Here is a 22,745-nt window from a genome sequence, read left to right as displayed (position 1 = left end):
CACATGCTTCACTCCCATTCATATACAGAACAGCAGTATATCTTTCTTGTGTCTCTTTGTGGAAGTAGTTGTTGTTTTTCCCTTTTATGGCTCCTCATTAGAATGTGAAAAGGCAGCTTTCGGGCCATGGAGGGGGGAACTCGAGGAGAGTGTCTTCTGGCCAAATATTGATTAAGTACGTGTTTGCAGAGGCCATTGTTGCAGTGCGGAGAGGCCTGTTGCTCTCTGCCCCTTTCTCCTCAAGTGCCATTGTTGCTTTTCCTTAAGTGCTCACTTCAAAGGTGACTCATTTAGATTTATTTGTCTGGGAAACGGACTGCAAAAAGTTTTGGGAGATGCTTCCAAAGTGCTGGTCCGCTTTGCTGCGGGGTCTGCATGGCATTAGTGAGTGAGCTGCAGCGCTGTGGGAATGTTGGAAGTTGTTTTGCAAGCTAAGCGTGCACAGAATTTCAACAACAGCGCAATGAGTTGTTTGGGTCTATTTATCACTTGTCACCACAAAGCTGTTGAATTCTCAGTCAGTCAATTCACGGATTACACTGTTGAGACAATTTGAGGGATTTTTAGGGTGTTTTTGTTTGTATAAGTACATGTTTGAAGTCAAATGCGAATAATATTTTCAAAGACTAAGAATTGTTATCATTTTTGAGAAAGAATCTTTCTCATATTAGAATTCACATGATGTTTGGGCTGTGCCAAAAATATTATTTCACTTATATTGGTGGCTTTGAGTGGATACATCTTTTTTTTTTTTTTTTAATCAAACATTACTCATCCATTTGGCTAAGGGGGACCTCTACTGTATGTGTATGTGTGTGTATCCCAGCGTCCTCTTCATTCGCCCCTCATGTTCCGACAGCTTTATATGAATGTATTATGCACAACTGTGAATTTATGTTTATTGTGCAGTAATCAAATTCTAACTTGTATTTTCTACGTTTTGATGCATTTTTATTAGGGCTGTCAAACGATAAAATTTTTAATTGAGTTAATCACAGCTTAACAATTAATTAATCGTAATTAATCACAATTCAAACCATCTCTAAACTATGCCATATTTTTCTGTAAATTATTGTTGGAATGGAAAGGCACTATTAGCACTTTAGCATCCCTATAACTTGGCCCTTCTTCTAGTGTCTGCCTGGTGTTATTATTCTTTTTATTGTACGTCTTAATTAATTAATTAGTAGCATCTGTGCTTATTTCATTTTTAATGTAATTTTATGTTTCTTAACCCCTTTTATTCTAGCACTTCTTTACCATTTTGCATCTTATACTTTTTATTCTTGCTGTTGTGTTGTTATGGGCACTGGAAACTATTTTCCCTGGGGGCATTCTCCAAAGGGATAAATAAAATTTATTGAATTGAATTGAATAAGACAATTACATACAATTGTATACATTCAACATACTGTACATAAGTACTGTATTTGTTTATTATAACAATAAATCCACAAGATGGCATTAACATTATTAACATTCTTTCTGTGAAAGGGATCCACGGATAGAAAGACTTCTTAGATTCTTAAAAGATAAATGTGAGTTTGTATATTGTGACTAAATATTGCCATCTAGTGTATTTGTTGAGCTTTCAGTAAATGATACTGTCGCGACTTAACTGTTCTGCCCAAATGCAAGATGGGAAGTGGTGCAACCATGACTCTGTGTGGTGGCTGCAAATGATATATCTTCTGTGCGCTGGGTACAATTCAGGGTGTTAAGAAAAAGATCAATTCCTGTCAGTCTTCCCACTTTGCTTCCCACAATATCTATGCTGTGGGGGAGATGTCAAAGCGTTTGCCAATTAAAAGCACGGCCCCAATCAATGCTTGTATCTACTCTACTCACTTCATGCTGCATCTTAGCACTGCATCTAAATAAAATGGCGCCATTGTAGGCTGTTTGCAGCAATGCGTGAGTGGATCGTTCCGCGCATGCGTTAATTGCTTTAAATATTTTAACGTGATTAATTTTTAAAAAAATAACTACCGCCCGTTAACGCGATAAATTTGACCACCCTTTTATGCATTATGAAAGATTTATGTCTGAATTTTGTGGGGGCTTGGAACGGATTAGGACATTTACATGGGAAACAGTCTCATTTTACAGAATTCTAAGTTACAAAATGACGTCCAGAACCAATTAATTTTGGACGTAGAGGTAACACTGTATACATTAGTGCTTTAAGTCATGGGTGACCCGCACTATAAACCCGAAAAAAAAAAAAGATTCTACAGAAATCATTTGCGTCAAGGTTGTTGGCAGTAAAGAATCTTAAGTTGTTTAAGTGCTGTTAACGCAAAATCTACAATGGTCAAGAATATTTGTAGTTTTATATTTATATAAAAAATGTTGGTATTTTAAAAAGTTCAATTAAATTAATTTGTCAACTTCCTACTTTTTAAGTAATGCAACAAAACTAATTCATTACAGTGGTACTTACAGAAATTGTTGAGTACAAAGAACTGTTGGGTTTAGAGTGCAGTCTATGAGTTTTTCAACAATGGAGCAGTCATCTAGCAATTTTTTCCTTCAACTAGGGACTATAAACTGCACTGCACTGTATGGTGGCAGTATTTTGTATGGTGACAGTAAACTCAAAACATGGAATATGTGTATGTAAAACAAATAAACTGTAACTCAAAGAACATTTGCCGTTAGGTTACTGCAAACAAAAACGAAAAATAACAAGCTAGCGAACAGTATCAAAACTGGAGTTTGACAATGATTTAAAGCAACAGATATTCAGACACAAGTAGTGTACTATTAGACTAAGGCTGCAACAACTAATCGATTAAAATCTATTAATGAATTAGTTTTATATATTATATGTATATTTAATAATAAGTTACCAACTAATTTGATACTCGATTTTTGCCGGCAGCTATGAGCAGTCCCGTTTGGGTCCTTGTTTGCGTGCAATGTGAGGCTGCACGCCTGCACCAGTAATTAGAGAGAGAGAGAGTTCACTGCTACACTCATGTTGGGTTGCTGAAAAAATAATAACGAAATGTCGAGAGCAAGGGCGTAGCTTTGGTCTCAACATTGGAAGGGACAATAAAACAGCATAACCTGCATGTACACTTTTTTTTTCTCAGAAGAGCTACTCATGAATATTAACCTAATTAACTGATATGTTAAATCAGGAGTGCTCATTACGCTGATCACGATCGAGCAGTCGATCACAACGCTAGTGTGGGTAGCTTGTGCCACCCCCCCCCCCAAAATAATATATATAAATATATATTTTATATACATAGTTATGATTCTGTTGTGTAGTGCGAGCAACATATGAGGTTATGCAGCACTCGTCCCTCTCTAAGCAGCTTTTTGTTCACGTTTTTCAAGTTCTATAGATTCCAGAAGAGTTCACTACATTTCTCACGGTTTAATTAACATTAACAGTAGAAAACACAACCAGAAGGAAACTTCTCTCTTAGCAGCTTCCTACTCGAGTTTTGCAGTTTAGCAAGTTCACACAGTTTAATGTTATGCTAACTCTGACGCAGGTTGGTATTTCAGTACCAAAATTAGTGGTTTGTTTCCCCCCTCCACAACATTGGCGTCTTTTTAAATTACTTACAGTACTGCTGGTCAAAAAAAACGTAATATACCTCCTCTTCAAAGGGGGCAGAGGAGGTGGCATGTTGTCGACATGTATTTCTGTCGAGGCTGTGTGAGTGTGAGCGTGTGCCAGGGTGGGTCAAGTCATCAGAAAATGGAACGGCACATTTAGCAAATAAAAAGGGGTCATTGTAAGTTTGAACATAATGAAAATAATTCACTTAATAATGGTAGGGTCAATTATATCCTTATAACATATAGCAAGAAAAACTCATTATATCAAGCATATAAGGTTGCTTGAAGAGGGTGGGGTCAATTTGAGCAATCTGAAAAGTTGTGTTATTTCCCTAGCATCCCTGTGCAAAACTATGCGCTTGTCGAGAATCAGATTGTCTTTTGTGTTGTTAGATCAAGTGTGTTCCGTGCATTCTTTGTTGATGAGACGTTACTATTTAGCACGGAGCGCAAAGCTAGTTAGCGATTATGCTAATTAGTGTCTTAAGCGTCGTTTGTATTGTGTTTTGGAGAAGCATAGTAGCACTTGAGTTATTGTTAGATAGTAAAGTTGTATCATTTTTTTTTTATATAAAGAAACCATACACATAAAAACATTCATATAAGAGCTTAGTCTCCTTTCAACACAAACTCCCAATCAAACTGTAAATTGTCATACAAGAGAGTGTGCTTTGAAATTGGATATGGATTGCATTTATGAACAACTCTTCGATAAAGAATTTTGATTTATTGTACAGTCTGCCTCGTCGTTTGATTTTGTTGTTTAGTTTGTTTAAAGAAAATAAATGAGTCATTGACACAACTTATATCAGCGCCTTGCCCACAAGAAAAAAATGTCAATCAGCAGCATTTTTTTACTTGAATGAAAAGGACCTTTGTCTAGGATTTGTGCACTGAGAATTTTTTTTCAAGTTTTATCCTTAGAACTTTTATGAAAAACTTTTATATACTTAAAACCGTACAGTTCAGTCACAAAACTGCAATATAATAATATTTTTGAAGGAACTAGTAATCCATTTTGTCTTCATTGTTACTTATAACATGCCCTAAAACAACTTAAATTGTGAAGGTAATTGAAAAAAATGATCGTTTAATTGATTGTCTGATTAATATTAATAAAAATAATCGTTAGTTGCAGCCCTATATTGGACTAATTCTGTTTAACATTATTATTGTGCTATGTGTTTATCACGTAAAATATTATAGAGGATTAGACTTTCTCCTTTACCAAACAAAAAGGAGAAAAAAAAATACTGCCATTCCTATTTATTTCCACGAGGAAAGTTGATTTGAGGTGGTCACAAAACAAATCAAACTTACCTCAATGCACCACTGTACATGCCAATCATTCAAATTTTGGCTGAGTTGTTATCAACACTATTCTCTGTGGTGTGTCAAATTTAATTTAAAGTGACTTTAAAAAGTCGCTCGTTCCTCGCTCCTGTTTACGACTATTTGCATTTTTGCCTCATTGGGCTAACCGCAGCAGGCCTCGAAAGGAGTCGCCACTCTTGCAAATATCCATTTATGGCAGCGGGGGTGAGCAGGCAGGAAAAAGAAAAGCTCCCAAATGCAAACAGTCAAAGGGATAACTTTTTCTTTTCAAGGGAGTCCCGCGGTGCCACGTTGAATGAGGGCCCGCTTCTTTTAAACGTGCCATGGTGAACGCAGTCAACATGTAATAATTGCTCTCATTGAGGCGCATTCCAGCAATCTGCCGCCATTCCGCGGCCTCAATTGTGCAGCGGGGCAGGCGAGTGGCCCCGAGGGCCAGGGGGAATCAAGCACGGACAAAACATGAAAGATCGCAGCGCTTTTGTCGCTAAAGGAGCCGAGCGGGAATTTGTTTGTGTAAATAAGCCGACTCCCCGCTACTTCGGCGTGAGGTAAACTTGGAACAAGTGAGGCGAAAGTCTAATCCAATTCCAAAGCTTCCTAACATCCGAGAATATAAACACGAGCGTTTCTCTCTCTAGAATGCTATGCGCTTATTCTAGGGTTTGACGGCGTTTCCACGGTGAACAAGTTTTAATATGGGATGTTTAGCGAGACGGTAGGCCTCGATGTAACCGGCTAAGGTTGTGTTTTTTTTCTCTCTGGGCAGGGATAATTCCATTTAGTAGAAAGCATATTTGATATGTGCAGTTTCAGGAAAGGTTATCTATTCCTGAAATTCGGAATAGTTACGCCCCAATTTTTTAATACAAAAATGTATGTAACAATGTATCTATTTTTACTAGGTAATTAAGTTTCTTCTTGCTTTATACAGGGACGTCACTAGACTTAATACAATACTGGGGCAAAGCAGGGCATAGGCGAGCGAGAATTTTTTTTTCTTCGCACTGATCTATCATAAAAAGTTAGAAATAGTTCTTTAAACTACTGTATATATAACTAGAAACTGCCATTTTTAGAGGGGGGCTGCTGTGTAAGATACAGATCCATCAGGTCACTTTCTGATGATATTGAGACATTTCGGGGACACTTCCTGTTGATATCAGATCTTTTCCTGTTGATTTGGGGACATTTCAGAGACTCGTCCTATTGCTATCAGGTCACTTCCTGTTGATTAAGGGACATTTCGGGGACACATCCTGCTGATATCAGGTCACTTCCTGTGGATTTATGGACATTTGGTGGACAAATCTTGTTGGTATCAAGTCACTTCCTGTTGATTTGTGGACGTTTCGGGGACATGTCCAGTTTATATCAGGTCACTTCCTGTTGATTTGGGACATTTTGGGGACACTTCCTGTGGATATCAGATCACCTCCTGTTGATTTGGGGACATTTTGGAGACACGTCCTGTTGCATTGCCTGTCAATAGCATTGACTTACATGGGCCCCAATTGAATGTCAATGGGCTGTAATGGTAAGTGATCAAATATTGCAACCACCTATGTGTTCCCACCATTGAAAATGAAGGAGAAATGTTTGCGTTTAGAAATGAATGGAATGACGTACATTTGCCTGGCACGGCCAGACTGTTCTCCCTGTATTTTTCAAACACCAGGTGTGCACACATACAAAATTTTTAGAAGTTATATCCTAAAGCTAGGCAATTAATTCTTACAGATTGATTCAATTCATTTTGGTCGTACAAAACAAATAGCAATAAATAGCATCAGTATTGATACAGTTCAAATACCTCACATCATATGAACACAATATTAGACAAAGCTCTTGAGTGAGAGCCTCTCACTCAGATCACATTTAATTTTCAATGTATTCATGACCAGTTAGCTTAAAGACAGCAGCTAACCTGCTACTTCAATTTGCGAACAGATTAGTTTACCGTAGTTAACTGCCTGATCCGTAAACAGTAAAGTTGAACCATTTAAATTGACAATTCATGGAAATAGGCGACCGAACAAACATCAATACAGAGGTAAAAACGAATAACAAGGATGGGCAGTTTATCTGGCACTAACCTGTAAAGCAGGCGGGAAGATGTCATTTGCACCGTCGACTGTGTGTTTGGCACACGCACCGTAGTACTGATGTTGCATTCATGTCTTGTTGGAGTAATCTAAACAAAAATAATTCTCTCTTCCATGGTGTCTATAAAAAGCGCCAAACAGTAACTCAACTTGAGATATATCGTTCAAGCTACACTTCTTTGTAGCTACCATGTTTTTATCCCACAATACAAATTTACAACACATCAGAACGATTTTCCCATTTGGGAACTCAGAACTCCTGACACACATGAACGCAGCATATCTCCTGAAAGTGTTTCGTGGAAATATCAACTCATATTCGTATAACGGCCAAAGTTACATACATAAACTACCATGTTAAGGAGCCATGTGCAGATTGTGTAAATGGAGTGAATGGAGTTGATTATGCTATGTAGACTTAAAACTCCAAAGTATTTTATTTATTTGTTTTTTTTATTTTTACTGGTGAAATTTAGACTGTGGCATTACAGAACAATACTGGGCTACTTGCACATAAGTGACTAGAATGGCCTAGATCAGCAATTCTCAAACCAGTTGGAGTACATTGGCTTCAATGTCTTTGATGTATTTATACGTTTGTGTTCAGCATATTGCATTTGATTCTTTTTTTTTTTTTTTAATATATGCAAAAAAATATCTGAATTATTATTTGAGTAAGTTTAAATCTTTTTACTCCATAAGAAAAACAAAAAAAAACAAAACAAAAAAAACACACACACACACGGTCTGTTAGTGTTCAACTTTGAACTGTCTATACATTTAAACTGGCTTACAGTATTATAAAATATTCCTTTGGGGGAATTAAAACTATTTATTAATTTATAAGTGAACACATATTACATTACCACCAATAGCAAGGGTGATATCAAACAGGTAAGTCATTTTTTAGGGTTTGACAACCACATTACAAGGTTATGCCAGATAGATCTTTTGAATGATTTGTCTCGGGAAATCATAGATAAGACTCATTTCTAAAATGTAATAAAAATAATCAGGAAAAATTCTATTGTAACCCACTATCACTCACTAACTTGTTTTGTCACTTTCTTGATGTAACATACACATCTCTTTTTTGAGCATTGTAGTATTATTTAGTAATATGAATGAATTAAAAAAAAAACTGATTAAAAAAGCAACAACTCTGACTTTTTCACAGCACTGTAAACCTACAGATTGATGGAATGACTTCCCACTGTCCCTCTTGTCCTATCTAAACACACTTAACACTTTCATTGGAGCGATTCTCAAGAGTGAGAAAGAGAAAGAGAGAGAGAAAGCAAATCCACTCGAGCTGATCTGCAATTGAATGTGACTCTATGCTTCATTAAAGCCTCTTTCTCTGTTGGCACCAGCATTGTGATCCTCCCAATATTAATTCAAAGGACAATTAATGAATTCAGGCCAACTTTGAAGTAATGGGCCGGGGTCCTGCCCTGTGCCGGCCCCCTAAGCACTGATGTACTCTCCTCCGCATTCTCTCCACTAACCCCAGAGACACCGTGAAGTGGCTGAAAGAGAAGCCATGAGCAATGGAAGGTCAAGGAGAGGAGCCCCAGTAGAAAAGGAGCTCTCTATTTCCTTGGAAGTATTAGCCAAGCAAAACTTTGTGATGGGGAGGATAAAGGAGTGGGAAGAGAAAAACGGGGGTCGGGGGCGAGGAGACTCTGCAAAGAGGAGCACAATGGGATAGTTAATTGACTAAAGCCAGACAGCGTTGTCAATCACTTAACTTTGTTTGGCCTCCCTTCTTTTTTTTTTTTTTTCTCCACTCCCTTTTTATCGTTGCACACATTGCACTTTATGGACATGCCAGCAGCACTGGGCCTATGTTTTGAGTTATGCCGTTTTGATTCAGTCAATCTTAGTCATCTTTTTTTTTTTTCAAGAAGATGTGACAAAGGGCGTTGGTTTGGTCTCAACATTGCTACAGAGAATATAAGAGCATAACCTGCATGTGCACTTTTTGCTGGGGACATTAATAAGACCAAACAGATTGAGTGGACAGGGGTCAGGGCTACATTTCTCACCAATATGAACCTAATTAATTGATAGGCTAAATGGTAAATGCAAAATAAATCTAGTAAACATCTTGAAAACTTCCACAACAAATGTCTGGATTTTTATTAGCAAATTTAAATTGCAATATATTGAACATATTGAATATTGAACATATTGAATTATATTAACATACACAATAAATACATCTTGTTAATCAACTCTTAACTATCCAGGAATGCAAAAAAATAAACATTTGTCTTAAGACCACTGAACATTGTCTGTTTAAGTAAACAAATTAAATATAACAGAAAAAAGGTAAAAAATTACTGCTTTTGTCCACAAGCACAGCCAAACTCAACAAAAAATGAAAGCTCCTTTGGGCTGCTTTAAGACCACATAAATAAAATAAAAATGAAAACTGGGGACAAGAGGTAAACCTTATTTCACTACATTTCCCACAGTTCAATTAACGTTAACAGTAGAAAATACATACATGAGGAAACTTCTCTAAGCAGCTTATTACTCGAGTTTAGCAGGTTAGCAAATTCACTCAGTCAGTGTTGTTTTTGTCAACAATGACGATAACGAAAATAATTCGTGGACGAACAATTTCTTCATGACAATGATGTCACGATAACCAGATTAAAAACGTGTCTTGGGAGACTAGAACGAATGAGACAAATGCCAGTTTTTGTCTGACGATACAACAACGGGACACAAATGTGACGTAGTATCTGTCATATGTTCACAATCAGTGGTTAATTTGTGCCGGATCATGCCGAAACAGGATCCGGCACCTCTTGGTTTTCGCCTCCTTGTGTTCCGGGACTTATTTGGGCAACAATAAAATAAACAAATAACAAAATAACAGCGGATGCTGCAACATGCTACCGCTAACTTTCACTGTCTCATCCGTTCTCCCCCCTTGCTTCCTACTACGTAAAAGCTCTCCAGTCCTTGCATCTCTTAAAGGGACCGCACATAGTTACGGACAATACAATCTAAAAACTTTTAATGCATAAATTCATTTACAGAAAAAAATCCCATGAATTTCAAGTTTTTTTTATAAATATTTAATGTCATTTGAAAGAGTCGGAAATTTCTTGCACTGAAAAGCTGGAGCAACAAATCATGCCCCTAACATAAAACAAATATTTGCCAATTGGCAGTGTATCAAATACTTGTTCTCCCCACTGTATATACTGGAAATTTGTGGCATCTGGGAAGCAAGCAGTCCGGATCAAATGGTATTTCATCATGTCAAAAAGACTGTCTTTTTTCAAAAAGAAGGAAGATTGTTCAAAACAAGTCAGAAAAGCAACAACCGCCGATGAGGGCAGCTGCAGGCGGCTAGCGCCGCAGTAGCTAGCCAGGTTCACGGACAGCCAGCCGAGCTGGGGCAGGAGGCTGCTACTGTGGCAGCAGCTGGTCAGGTTTAGCCAGTGGGCATTTGTGTGTTGTTTTCAGCACCATTTTCTGCGTAGGCTCCGGGACTGGTGCCTGTCTCATCATCTCTGCGCTGTCTAATGTACTTTGCATTCCGGAACCTTATGATTTACAAATCAAGCATTGTTCACAATGCGTTACATTTTAATATTGTATGTGGAGTACGTCAGCTTGCATCGTAGTAGTGTTTGGGCCGTGTCACTCATGTGAGATGTGCGGCGGGTATGGGGGAGAGGGCTGTCAAGTCATCAGCCAATCAAACATGCGTTTGAGGTGAACCGGCACATTCAGCAAGTGAAAAGGGGTAAATGTAAGTCTGAACATAATGAAAATAATTCCCTTAATAATGGTATCCTTACAACATATGGAAGTACCTATATGACTGAAGTCATTATATAATGCAAATTAGATTGTTTAAAAGTTGGTGGGAACAATATGAGCATCCTGAAAAGTTGGTAGTGTTATGTCCCTACTGTCCCTATGCAAACCTATGCCCTTGGTTGTGAAAAGCATGCGTGTTGGTTTTGGACAATGACCAAGTTTTTATATTTTGCTTCCTGCTCCCATGCGCGGGATTTAAAATAAAAGTTAGTGTGTGAGTGAAGTTTGAGCTTTAATACCAGAGGTTGCGCACAACTATAGCATCTACTATTTCAGAATTTCAGACATTATACAAAAGTACGTCTATGGTCGAGTTGGAAACACAGTATAACCATTAATGTAGGGTTAAGATCATTATGGAATGTCTTTGTTGTATTCATCAGAATTGGTTACGAAAACACAGAATTATTGTAATAATAGTTTTTTTTTTTTTTTTTTAAATCTTGTAATTTTGGTATGTCCCGCACACTGTTCTTCTAAAATGGTGTATCAGTTGGTAAATGACACTGAATCAAAATTTTCTCGCCATGGTTTTATTTAATGTAATACATAATTTTGGTCACGTTTTCATAATCATAATAAATGTTTTGCAAGGGTGTAACTTTGGATCTTGTTAAGCTTAAGCTCCATCGTAGTGAAATATCCATCACTGTATAAAAAAAAAAAATACAAATTTTGAATTCATACATTTGTTCAAAAGATCACATCTTTTGCTATTTGGCAGGTATTTATTTGACACATTTCGAACACAAGCCTAAAAACTTTTTGTCTTAAAGGCTCCTCATAGTGCCATTGACATCTACATGAAAAACAACATTAAAGCTGAAAGTCGATTGTTAGATCTCAAATCCACTGTGGTGGCGTATGAAGTTAAACATCCATAAAAACTAGATAAAGTGAGGGAAAAGTGCAGGAATGTGAAGGTTGCTCCTTTTGCTGTGAAGTGGACTTGCAAGGTCAGCCGTGAGGCCATCATTGCAGCAAAAGTGAGCAAGAGCTGTGAAAAGGTCAGGGGCTAACCAAGGGTCACTTGACTGTTAAAACTATCAGGCCCCGTGGAGGAGGTTAGAATAATGTTTAGGGAAAGGAAGACTATTGGCCGCTCTTCTCATATCCGTCGTCGGAGGGAGGCCATTTACATGGGGCATTTTTACGGGAACATATATCAGTTGAAATGAGTGTTTTGCCTTTTTTTATGTGGTTAATCCTTTATAGGACATTCAGTTGACTCATTGGCTGCCATTGACGGCATTAGACGTCCAACTCATTTGACTAAGAGGGCTGGCAGCGATCATTCGCTGGACATCTAGCGTCATCAATAGCACTGAAACATGAGTGGACGTCTATCGTTGTAACTGGCAGGCAATGAGTTAAATAACTACTATGAAAAAAAAAACTTTAGAGTAAGGGTGTTACCCCAGATAACCTAATACAACAGTGGGGCACTGGTGAGACTAACTATCATAAAAAGTCAGAAAGCGCTTTAAAGTATATATAATCAAACCAATATTCAAGTTTCTGTAAAAAAAAAAAAAAAAAAAAAAAAGTGATATGTTTTCAGCCACCAAATTGGGACATCCCTTGTTGATAGTCAGTTCACCTCTGCTATTGCTCATCAACTTTCATCTCTTCTTCACATCTTCCTACACTCTGTTGCTCTACTTTGTCTTGACAGAAATGGGGTTATTTCACTGTAACTGTTATGCAACTAATCCGTGTTTCTCAACTGGTAGGTTGTGACCTAAAAGTGGTTTATGTTGCCTAGTTATGTTACCTAGCTTACCTCTTTCATTCCTCCTTGCTGATTTATCCTTGCTGCGAGCAAATAACTTTCTCCTGTTTGAGTCAAATGGAAAAAAAATAATAACAACAAATACCTTCACTATTGATACAGTTCAAATACCACATATCATATCAAAATAATATTAGACTAAGCTCTTAAGTGAGAGCCTTTTACTTTAATCAAATTTAACTGTGATTGTATTCATAGCCAGTCAGCTAAAAGACCGCAGCTAATCTGCTACTTCATTTTGCGACCAGAGTAGTTTGGGCGGCCGTGGAGTTGTTGGTAGCTTGAATTGTCCTTGGACCGATCGATTCCCGGCCACGACTGCCCATTGTCGAAGTGCCCTTGGGCAAGGCACTGAACCCTAATTTGCCCCAATGGGATGGCCGAGCCTTGTATGGCAGCAGCCCCACTGGTGTGTGAATGTGTGCGCGAACGGGTAAATGTGCGCTAATCTAAAGCGCTTTGGGCATGGTAACCATGTAGATAGATGTGCTATATAAGTACTGTCTACCACAATTAACTGCCTGATACGTAAAGAATAAAGTTGAACCATTTAAATTCATGGGACTAAGCAACCAAAAGAACATCAACACAGAAGTAAAAATGAAAAACAAAGATGGGTAGTTTATTGGGCACTAACCTATAAAGAGGGTGGGAAGATATAAGTCTTAAATAATAAAAATGATAATAATATTTAATATATTTAATATATTGTATATTTTTACATAATATAAAAATAATTCTCTATTACACAGTGTCTATAAAAAGCGCTAAACAAAGTCACTCAACTTGTGGTGTATTGTTGGAGCAATAATATGGGCTACTCGTCTTTGGAGCAACCATTTTTTTATCCCACTATACAACTTTACAGCACATCAGAACGATTTTCCAACTTGGTAACTCAGATCTTCCGACGTACATGAACGCAGCATATCTCTCAAAGGTGTTTCGTGGAAGTGTCAACTTATATGTGTATCACATATACTGTATATGCACAAATTAAAGTATTAAGGAGCCATGTGCAGATTGTCTATATGGAAGGAATAGAGTAATACGGCCATATTAAATAGGCACATTTTATAGATTATGCTGTGTAGATTTACAACTTCAAAGTATATATATATATTTTTTTAACCAGTGAAATTTATACTGGGGCACTGCAGATCAATACTGGGGGACATGCCCGAGTGAAATATGTCTGGCCAATATATGTCTGTCATGCTTTAGAGTGTTTTAACCTTTTTTTAAAAAAAATTCATTTTAATTGTGTTATTTTTACAAAGATTGTATTGGTTTGTAATTGTATGTAACATAAAAAAACTAAATCATTTTTTATATCATCATTTAAAAAACAATATAATATGTTAAAAAAATATTGTGGCTTAAAATTAATAAATACCTTTTTTTTCCTTTTTTAAAAAAAATTATTATTACCAAAAATAATCACTTGCCCATTAAGGAATACAGTACTTGAATTAAGCACACTTTTACTCTTTTTTAAAATTTTATTTTATTTTTTAATTTTGTCTGTGATCTTTTCACAGTGAGAGATCTTTTGTGTTTAAAGCTTACGATAGAGGTAAAACTATACACATTTGCAATGTACTAGCATTGTCTCGCAATTATGTGGGTCTTTGCAGTTTGAGCTAGAGGGCATTCCCTAAAAAGGGGTTAACTATATTTAGTTTGCATGTGAGACTGTAAGTAAAATGGTTAAAAATGCAGTTACTAGATGGTCATGTAAACACCCCCTCGTAGTGTCATTGTGTCAGTGCTTTGGAGGCTTTGTTGTGGTTATTTCTGGCCGCCTGTCTCAGGCAAAACACAAGCAAGCTAGTTAGTGCCCATCTGAATGGAACATGCGGCCTGTTGCTGCATCCCGCGTGGGTTCTCTGATGCTTGCTTTGTCCCTGCCCCGAGGGTGGAAGTACCACCGTGAAAGTGTCACCTAACAGCATCACAAGTGGAACTAAATAATAAGCGCCCAAAATTGGCCACGCATAATGCGCATGGCGGGCCAATATAATATCAGCGATATTAGACAGAGATACATCTTTCAATGTCGCGTCACCCGCTAGCTCTTTGTAAAGTGCCAAGCCCCTTTGGGCTTATTCGCTCCATCTTTTTTACGTCTATCATCACCATCATTCCCCCTGCCTCTCCCGTTCCCATGCAGGCAGCTGCAGGTTGCTGCATGGGGTCTCTTTAGCAAGTCAAGTGAGCAGCCCACTCACTCCCATTTTTCCCCCCTCCCTTAACTGTTAACCCCAGCTGAGCCTATAAGCTGTCAGTTAACTATTCTTTTCCTCTCATGCATCTGCTCGCTCTGGCTCTATGTAGGCCTGCCAATATTTTATTCAGTGTGCCCACTCGCACTATGAGCTACGCTCTGAAAAGGGCCAGATCTACTTCCCTGGGCAAATAAGTAGTTCATTTGTCTCTTCTGCTCTTTGTTTTGCACTGCCAACACATGTCACAGGCTCAATTACCTTCTCTATTAACAGCTCTCGGAGGAAGGGCAAGCCAGCCCCTACTAAGACAAGGCTGTAAAGTGGCCCATATGCTGCGCTTCTCTTTTCCTTTTTATCACTATCACTTTTCATTTGACTCTCACTGTCCTACTAACATAAATATGAGCATCAACTCAAGGGCATAGGTTTGCATAGGGACCGTAGGGACATAACACTACCAACTTTTCAGGATGCTCAAATTGTCCCCACCAACTTTTAAGCAACCTTATTTGCATTATATAATGACTTCAGTTATATAAGTAATTTAGATTGTCTTCTCATATGTTGTAAGAATCGAATTGACCTTACCAATATAACCGAAATTTTTGCACCTGACCATAAGCAGCCACCCAACAAATTTGACACGAAAACAGCATTTGTTCATAGATAAGCCGCACTGGATCTTAAGTTGCAGCTGTCCTCAATGTATTATAGGATATTTACACCAAAAGATATAAACCGGTAACACTTCATTTGACAGCGGCATGATACGACTGTCATAAGACCAAATGAACCACCATGAAGCTTTGAACCATTTGGCTACAAAGCTCTGCTGCCACCTGCTGTCAACACTGTTGTTGTTCAACATGCCTCCTAGCGTGCATTGCAGCGCTACAGATGTAATTAACAATCAAAAGTCAGGTTCTGTGCTAATTATTTCTTCACTTGCTATTCCAATTGTTTAATTAATTGCTAGTTATGGTATTTGGTAACACATTATTTGACAGTGGGGCCATAAGACTGTCATAATTATGACATGACACTGTCGTGAGCATTAATGAATGCTTATAACAAATGCCATTTGGTCTTACCCAGCAAATTATCTCTTTTTTTAATGGATGTAAAAGATCCAAGCTGGACACAAATGGGTGACACTTAATGACATCTGTCATAAGCATTCAATAATGCTCATGATAATGTCATGTCATAATTATGACGGTCTTATGACGCCACTATCAAATAAAGTGTTTCCTATTAACACAAATGAATCAACAAATAAGCTGCGCTGGACTATATGCCACTTGATTCGAAATTAAGGGAAAAAGTAGTGGGTTATAGTCCAAAAATTATGGTAAGTGAATTAATTTCACTATGTTCAGACTTACATTTACCCCCTTTTCACTTGCTGAATGTGCCGGTCCATTTTTTTCCCCTTAAACGCACGTTTGATTGGCTGGTGACTTGACCCGCATACACGCACACACCCATGCACACAGCCCCAACTCAGACAACATGTCGACAACATGCCGCCTCCTCTGCTCCTTTTGAAGAGGAGGGATAATAAAAGGTTTTTTTCCCGGCCACCAGTAGCCACTGTAAGTAATGTGGGTAATGTGAGGTGGGGAACACACCACTCATTTTGTTTACTGAGATCCAGAGTTAGCATAACATTAAACTGTGTGAACTTGCTAACCTGCAAAACTTTAATAGGAAGCTGCTTAGAGAGAAGTGCCGAAAAGAAGTTAGAAAAGAGAAGTGTGTACATGCATTAATTTAGGGTGTATATTTTGCAGGTGATCCAAAAACGAGTCTACTTTGGTTTCCATTCGATTTTTTTTCTCGCTTGCTGGGTGTATAACTGTTACAGGTGCAGTCAAAGGAACAGGATGTTCCTCAAAATATCCTATTTAACTCTCAGTAGATAATTTTCCTGGCCTGATTAGAGACATTGCTCACGTGGTGGCACAGTTGCACTAACCACCCGCTTCTCAAGGGTGTCTTGAGCTCCGACAACCTTCATGGTGCTAACCTGTTGAATTCACCCCCCAGTATTCGATGTGAAACATGACCCAAAGTCTCCACTATCAGTCTAGTTCTTGCATGCTTGTTATATGCCGATTAACCCATATCTTATAAATGTCTGTTTTACGGATAGTTCTGCAGTAGCCCTAATTTCCGCTCAGGCAGTAATAATCTATCTTTCTATTAAGATTCTTGTCAGAGCCGCGGCCAAACTGTGAGCGGCCATGAAGTATTTTCAGCTCCCCAGAGCTTTAGCTCCAGCGTAAAATTTGATTTGGGTGTTTAAGTAAGGAGGACGAGGCCTCCCTTTGTGTGTTTAGTATCCTCTTCTGCTGCTTGTTATGGGGAATGTGTGGGAACAAATTCGCGACTGTGCGCCTCACGATCGGTGCAATCCAAGGAGGCCTTGTTGGGAAGGTGGCGACGCAGCGGGGACTGTTTGGCGCCCGTGCTCGGGCAATTTCAGGTGCCACCGGCCCCCTCTCTAAGTCGACCCCCTCCCTTTGCTTCACCATCCCCCCTAAAAAGCCAATGCCCCTCAGGCAGTCGAAGGAGGGGATGAAGGGGCGCTCCCCTGCTGTGCCCCTCTGCATCCCCCAGTGGCCCTTCTTGGACCCTTTGTGGCCCAACCCTCCCTTCCACCCTTCATTCCCGAACAGCAACTCCCCCCTTCTCCCACTCACTTCCCTGCTGGGCAGGTGACAGGCCCCTGAATGCGGGCCCGGGCGTCCCTGATGGCTCCTACAGATGGAGCGTGGTAATCGGTCCAATAGAGGCCTGCCACAGGCTTTTCCCTGCGAAGATACAAAGGCTTGGCCACATCACTTCCACAAATAAAAGAAAGACTGAGTGAGAGAGGAAGAGTGCGAAAAAGAGTGCAAAAGCAGAGGATGACAAAAGCAACACTGTCATCCGCTATTAGGGGAGAGTCTGTGACGGAGTGTTTTCTCTAGTTTCTAATAATAAAAACAAGGAACAAGAGGGGGAAAGAGAAACGAAGGGGGGCAAAGGAGACAAGCTCCACCCCCATCCCGCAGTTAACATGACTTACTGTGCCAATTGGAAGCTTTATGAGCTCCACTTAACTCTTTCGGCAATCCGTTCTGCGCCTTCCTTACTTCTTTGTTTGCTTCTAATTAAAGAATGTTGCAAATCCCCACCAAAGCAATGCTAATGTTTGTAGAGTATCAAGTGATGTTTTCCTGCAGACCACATCAACAAACCGCAACCTCTTAGTCTCGGAGAATCCAAGCATTCAGCCAATCATCTCACGCCAGCGTGGCACTCTTATTGTTTTGTTATTTCTACAGTATGTACAAAAGTAATAAAGACCTCCTCTCCGCATCAAAATTTCTGCGCTGGCAGTTGGGATCACTGCAGACTTCCCAGGGCCCAAATCCATGTGTAATGCCTGGTCAGACGCACACTAGCAACCGGCGCAAACATTTCCTGCTTGGCTCCAGAGGCAAGGGGAGATCCCTGCTCGCCCCCCTCTCCTTCGTCTGTCTGACTTGGCACTTTTTAATTAAAGCTTTAAATCTGGAGGGCAGAAGGAAAGTGAGGAGTGAGTCGAAGCGGGGGACAGACAGGCTTCTGTCCCGGCGCTTTTGGTAACCTCTCACTTCTTGTTCTGCAATGTCGAAAAGGTGCAGTGAACCCTCTTCATGAGCTTGAAGAGGTCCCTCTGGAGTGGATTTAGGAGTGGATTCTTTCTCTCCCAAGTCCATCTGTGTTGGACGCATTGTGCCAGACTGTGTTCTTTGAGAGAAAGCCCGCATAGGCCGAGAGGTAGCAGATGCATGTTTGCGACTGAGAAATAGAAAGGCGACCGCATACGTGTAATTGGGGACAATAGCGGGCTGTCACGCTAGTTTGCGGAGCCTAATCATTATTTAATAGATGGGTAACCTCCCCCTCAAACACAGCAATTGTGCCTGTCCTCTACTTTAAGGCCTTCATTGATTGAAGTCTTCTGCTGAATTAGACCCCAAAAGCTGTCCCTCGGTCGCCCACAAGCTCTCTCCGGCCCTCAACTGAACAAACAGATTAAGAAGCACCTGCAAAGGGCCGAGCACCCTTAACTCTGCGATCCTATCTGGATTGCGCGCAGCGTGGTTAAGACTGGGAGAGACACAGTGTCCCAGGGAATGGAAGCCCCAGAGAGATCTAGTCCTCTTTAATCCGTGTTCAAGCACTCTCCAGCGTTTGATCCCATCGGGTACCTGCGAAGAGTTTAACAGAAGCAGGGGAAGACAATTTAAAGAGGCTCTGTACCATGTGCTGCATTCACTCAAACCTTTTGTCCCCAATCTGGCTTTTGTATCATGGCTTAGCGCACCTCCGTAGGACTGTCCGAGTAACACTTTATTTGTTTTCCAGCCAGTCACTCAGACGAGGGATCCGACGTAGACTCTGAGCCGGGCCTGCCCCTCAAGAGGAAGCAGAGGCGTAGTCGGACGACCTTCACAGCGGAGCAGCTGGAGGAGCTGGAGCGGGCTTTTGAGCGCACGCACTATCCCGACATCTACACACGGGAGGAACTAGCTCAGAGAGCCAAACTGACCGAAGCTCGCGTTCAGGTTGGAACTCTCCAATTATCCTCCTTGAAAATCTGAGTTGTTTGGCATTGAGGGGCTCTGTCATGGATCATACGGGTGTTAAATGGCCTTGGGATGTTGCCACACATTCCATATAGCCACTCAACATGTGTTAAATCCTCAAACTGTCGACCCCACACTCAGCAGCCCTCCCCGTCCGAGACATGTAGACAGACATACACTGCACTGACTGTATGTGAGGACGGCTTCCTATTTTTGTCAGCTGTGATGTAAAGAGCCCTAAAATACATCACAGCTACTTCAGATGGTGTGCTGATATAGGCTTTAACAGCTGGAACAGCCCTCTGGCTTTATTTGAACTCTGTGACTGGTCGCACTACACAAAGCTGTCTGTGGTTTCACTGCACGCTCCACATATTAAGATCTCTATCAGTTCAGCTCCCTGTAATGACACAGAGAGGCATTTTTTTTTACATGAAGTGCTGCAAAAGTCAACTTTTCTTTCGTGGGGTCATCAGATAAATCAGTGTTTCCTCTGTTGAGGCAAGTCACCCAGAAAAATTTCACGGCAAACCACCGAACAAAATGTAAGAAGAATGAAATCAAGGACTTGTTTTAGTTAATGAAAAGATAATAAAGTCATTGAAAGCCATGCAAAAGGTAGAAACACATATCTCTTGCTATTTAATGAAGAGAGCATTTAAATTGTTCTGCCTGTCACACACACTTATTGGCATGGATAATATAAACAAACATAACAAGCATATACTCATAACTAAATTACCATTTCATAAAAAAAAAAATATATATATATATATATATATATATATATATATGGTGGAAAACACTCAGGTGACTGTTCCGCTCTGAGATTGGCCAAAATTTGGCCAAATTTCAAAACTGTCCCTTATGCATGTGTGATACATCAATGGAAAGCTTAAAATCTTGATTTTTTCTTTGGTGGGTTCCATTATTTATCATCTAAAATATTGGGGAAAATGCGACAGTAACAAAAAAAAAAAAAAATACAATAAAGCGATAGTTATAATGTAGATATCCTTGTCCTATTTACAGACTTTTTTTTTTTTTTTTTTTTTTGTGACGTAATTTGTTTTAAAAGTTTAAAATATGCGATTGAATAATTTTAAAATATGCGATTGAATAATTTTACAAAGTCGTTTTTTTTAACTGAATATTAGACATAATAATAATAAATAAAACTACTTAACTTCTTTTTATGGCTGGGTTGTAACAAAAGCGGTTGCGCGGTGTCTGTAAACGGGGGTCTCCAGGGTAAAATGGACTAATTAAAAATAGTTTGGGACCTTAATGCGCCATGAAACTGCTGTAGGAGTGTATAGACATATTGTTCTAACAAACACAACGGTTCTTTTTGGCTTAAAATACAGCTGTTTATTTTACAGAGGTGTGCAAGAGCAGAAGCTGCTTTTTCAACCTTGTCTGCATTTTCCGCCATATATAAGTGGAGTGATTACTGCTATGAATATGGACTGAACAATTAGTTTTGCTATTCTCAGGTGTGGTTCAGCAACAGAAGAGCCCGGTGGAGGAAGCAAGCAGGAGCCAATCAGCTGATGGCTTTCAACCACCTCATCCCAGGCGGTTTCCCTCCGTCCGCCATGTCGGGCCTACAGCCCTATCAGCTACCCGAAAGCCCATATCCCGCAACTTCTATTGCTCAAGGTAAGTTTTCATGGAGAGCATCACTTTTTTAGGAAGGCCAAAACATTCTATTCAGTGGAAGCTACATTTAAAAGCATTCATTTATGAATGTAATGAGATCACCTCTATTCATATATAATATAAAATTGCCATCAGAAGTTATGCATTTACCCCCCCCCCAAAAAAAACAAAAAAAAAAACCTTAAAAGTCTATTACTTTTACTTTCTTTCCCTAATTGTTAATACAGTGGTACAGTGGCATATGATGGCATCGACATAAGATCCTTTTGACAGCCGTTAAAAATTTTTGTTTTGTATCGACCTATGACATGCTCAAAATACTACGATTTATGACAGCGACGCCATTTCATTGTTTTCCCACAAGACCGATGTACATTTTCTTGTGAGCGAAATCAACAGGAAGGTTAGTGCAGGTGGGGAAAAAAAGACGACGCTTGCATTGAAATCACGATGGAAATGATTGAAAAATATAAGCATGGTGTGCGCGTCAGTGAACTAGCTTGACAATGCAGCCCGAATATGTCTACGATCTCGACGGTCCTCCTCTGACCTTCGTTTGCCAGTCTTTATAAGTTAGGTGTCAATTATTATTATGGTAACATCGGCAAGGAAGTCGCCAGCTTCGTCAGGTTTTTAATCATTTATTTGAGAACTTGTGCAACACAACATTGCTACTGTCCGCCGACAACAAGTTATAGTGGTACCCCTACTTACGACATTAATTGGTCCTAGAAGTAGTCTCTTAACCCGAAAATTTCACAAGTAGAGACGTGTTTTACATATAAATGCCCTATTCCGGTTCGAGCACTACTGACAGGCCACATTAAAATTTTTAATTGGGGAAAAAAAAACCAACAGCCAAACACATTTGAATCAATCCATATACATACTAACATACCCGTAAAGAAGTAGATAATAAAACAAAATGCAGAGAAAAAAAGAAAAATATATATCTTACCTTTCGAGTGAGGCAACGTCCTCTTTCACGAGATCGATGGTGCTTTTCGCCTATCCCACTCTTTGTGACACAAAAACGCGAGGAGACCTATGCTCTAATATACTACTAATGTAATGAACCGTATGTGGGCTTAAAAAAAACTCTTCGTAAGACAAAAACACGAGGAGCCTTGTGCTCATTTGGCTCAGACGTCGACCCGCCATAGCAACGATAACACCGTTGCGCCTGTGCACGTCATCATACTGTGCTGCGACACCCAAATTGAAACGTCATCAACAATAGGCCAATAGGAGAGCAGCATACTGAAAAATTATGACCAATAGGGCAGCAGGATCTTATTGTGCGACATTTAAAAGCGGAAAGCAGGAAGTACATACGTATCTTTTACAGTGTTGTATCGTACAGTGTTCCTCGCTACTTCGCATTTCAAACTTCGCGCCCTCAGTCCATTGCGGATTTTTCTGTCCGTCCAGAGCCGATCGCGTAGTCCGTCTCTCCCTCCTTCCCTGCCGCCCTCTCTTCTCTTTGTTTGTCAAAGAGTGAACTGGAGATGCTTATTAAAGTAAATGATGATCTTGCCAGGGTTAGGGTCGACCTTCAAAGCACCGCATGCGCCAA

At 39.6% G+C, this 22,745-nt stretch overlaps 1 protein-coding gene across 1 annotated transcript in view; it reads left to right on the top strand.

The window, feature by feature from the left end:
• The window catches only part of pax3a (paired box 3a), a 54,496-nt gene that overhangs the window by 7,301 nt on the left and 24,450 nt on the right, over positions 1–22,745 (top strand). Inside the window, exons 5-6 of the mRNA XM_057856640.1 lie at positions 19,287–19,486; positions 21,004–21,169. Of these exons, the coding sequence (XP_057712623.1) occupies positions 19,287–19,486; positions 21,004–21,169 (366 nt within the window). The remainder of the gene's footprint in view (positions 1–19,286; positions 19,487–21,003; positions 21,170–22,745) is intronic.

Source organism: Corythoichthys intestinalis, chromosome 14, assembly GCF_030265065.1.
Source record: "Corythoichthys intestinalis isolate RoL2023-P3 chromosome 14, ASM3026506v1, whole genome shotgun sequence".
Taxonomy (NCBI): Eukaryota; Metazoa; Chordata; class Actinopteri; order Syngnathiformes; family Syngnathidae; genus Corythoichthys; species Corythoichthys intestinalis.
The sequence above is the reverse complement of the archived record's forward strand: the minus strand, read 5'-3'. Positions and strand labels throughout refer to the sequence as shown.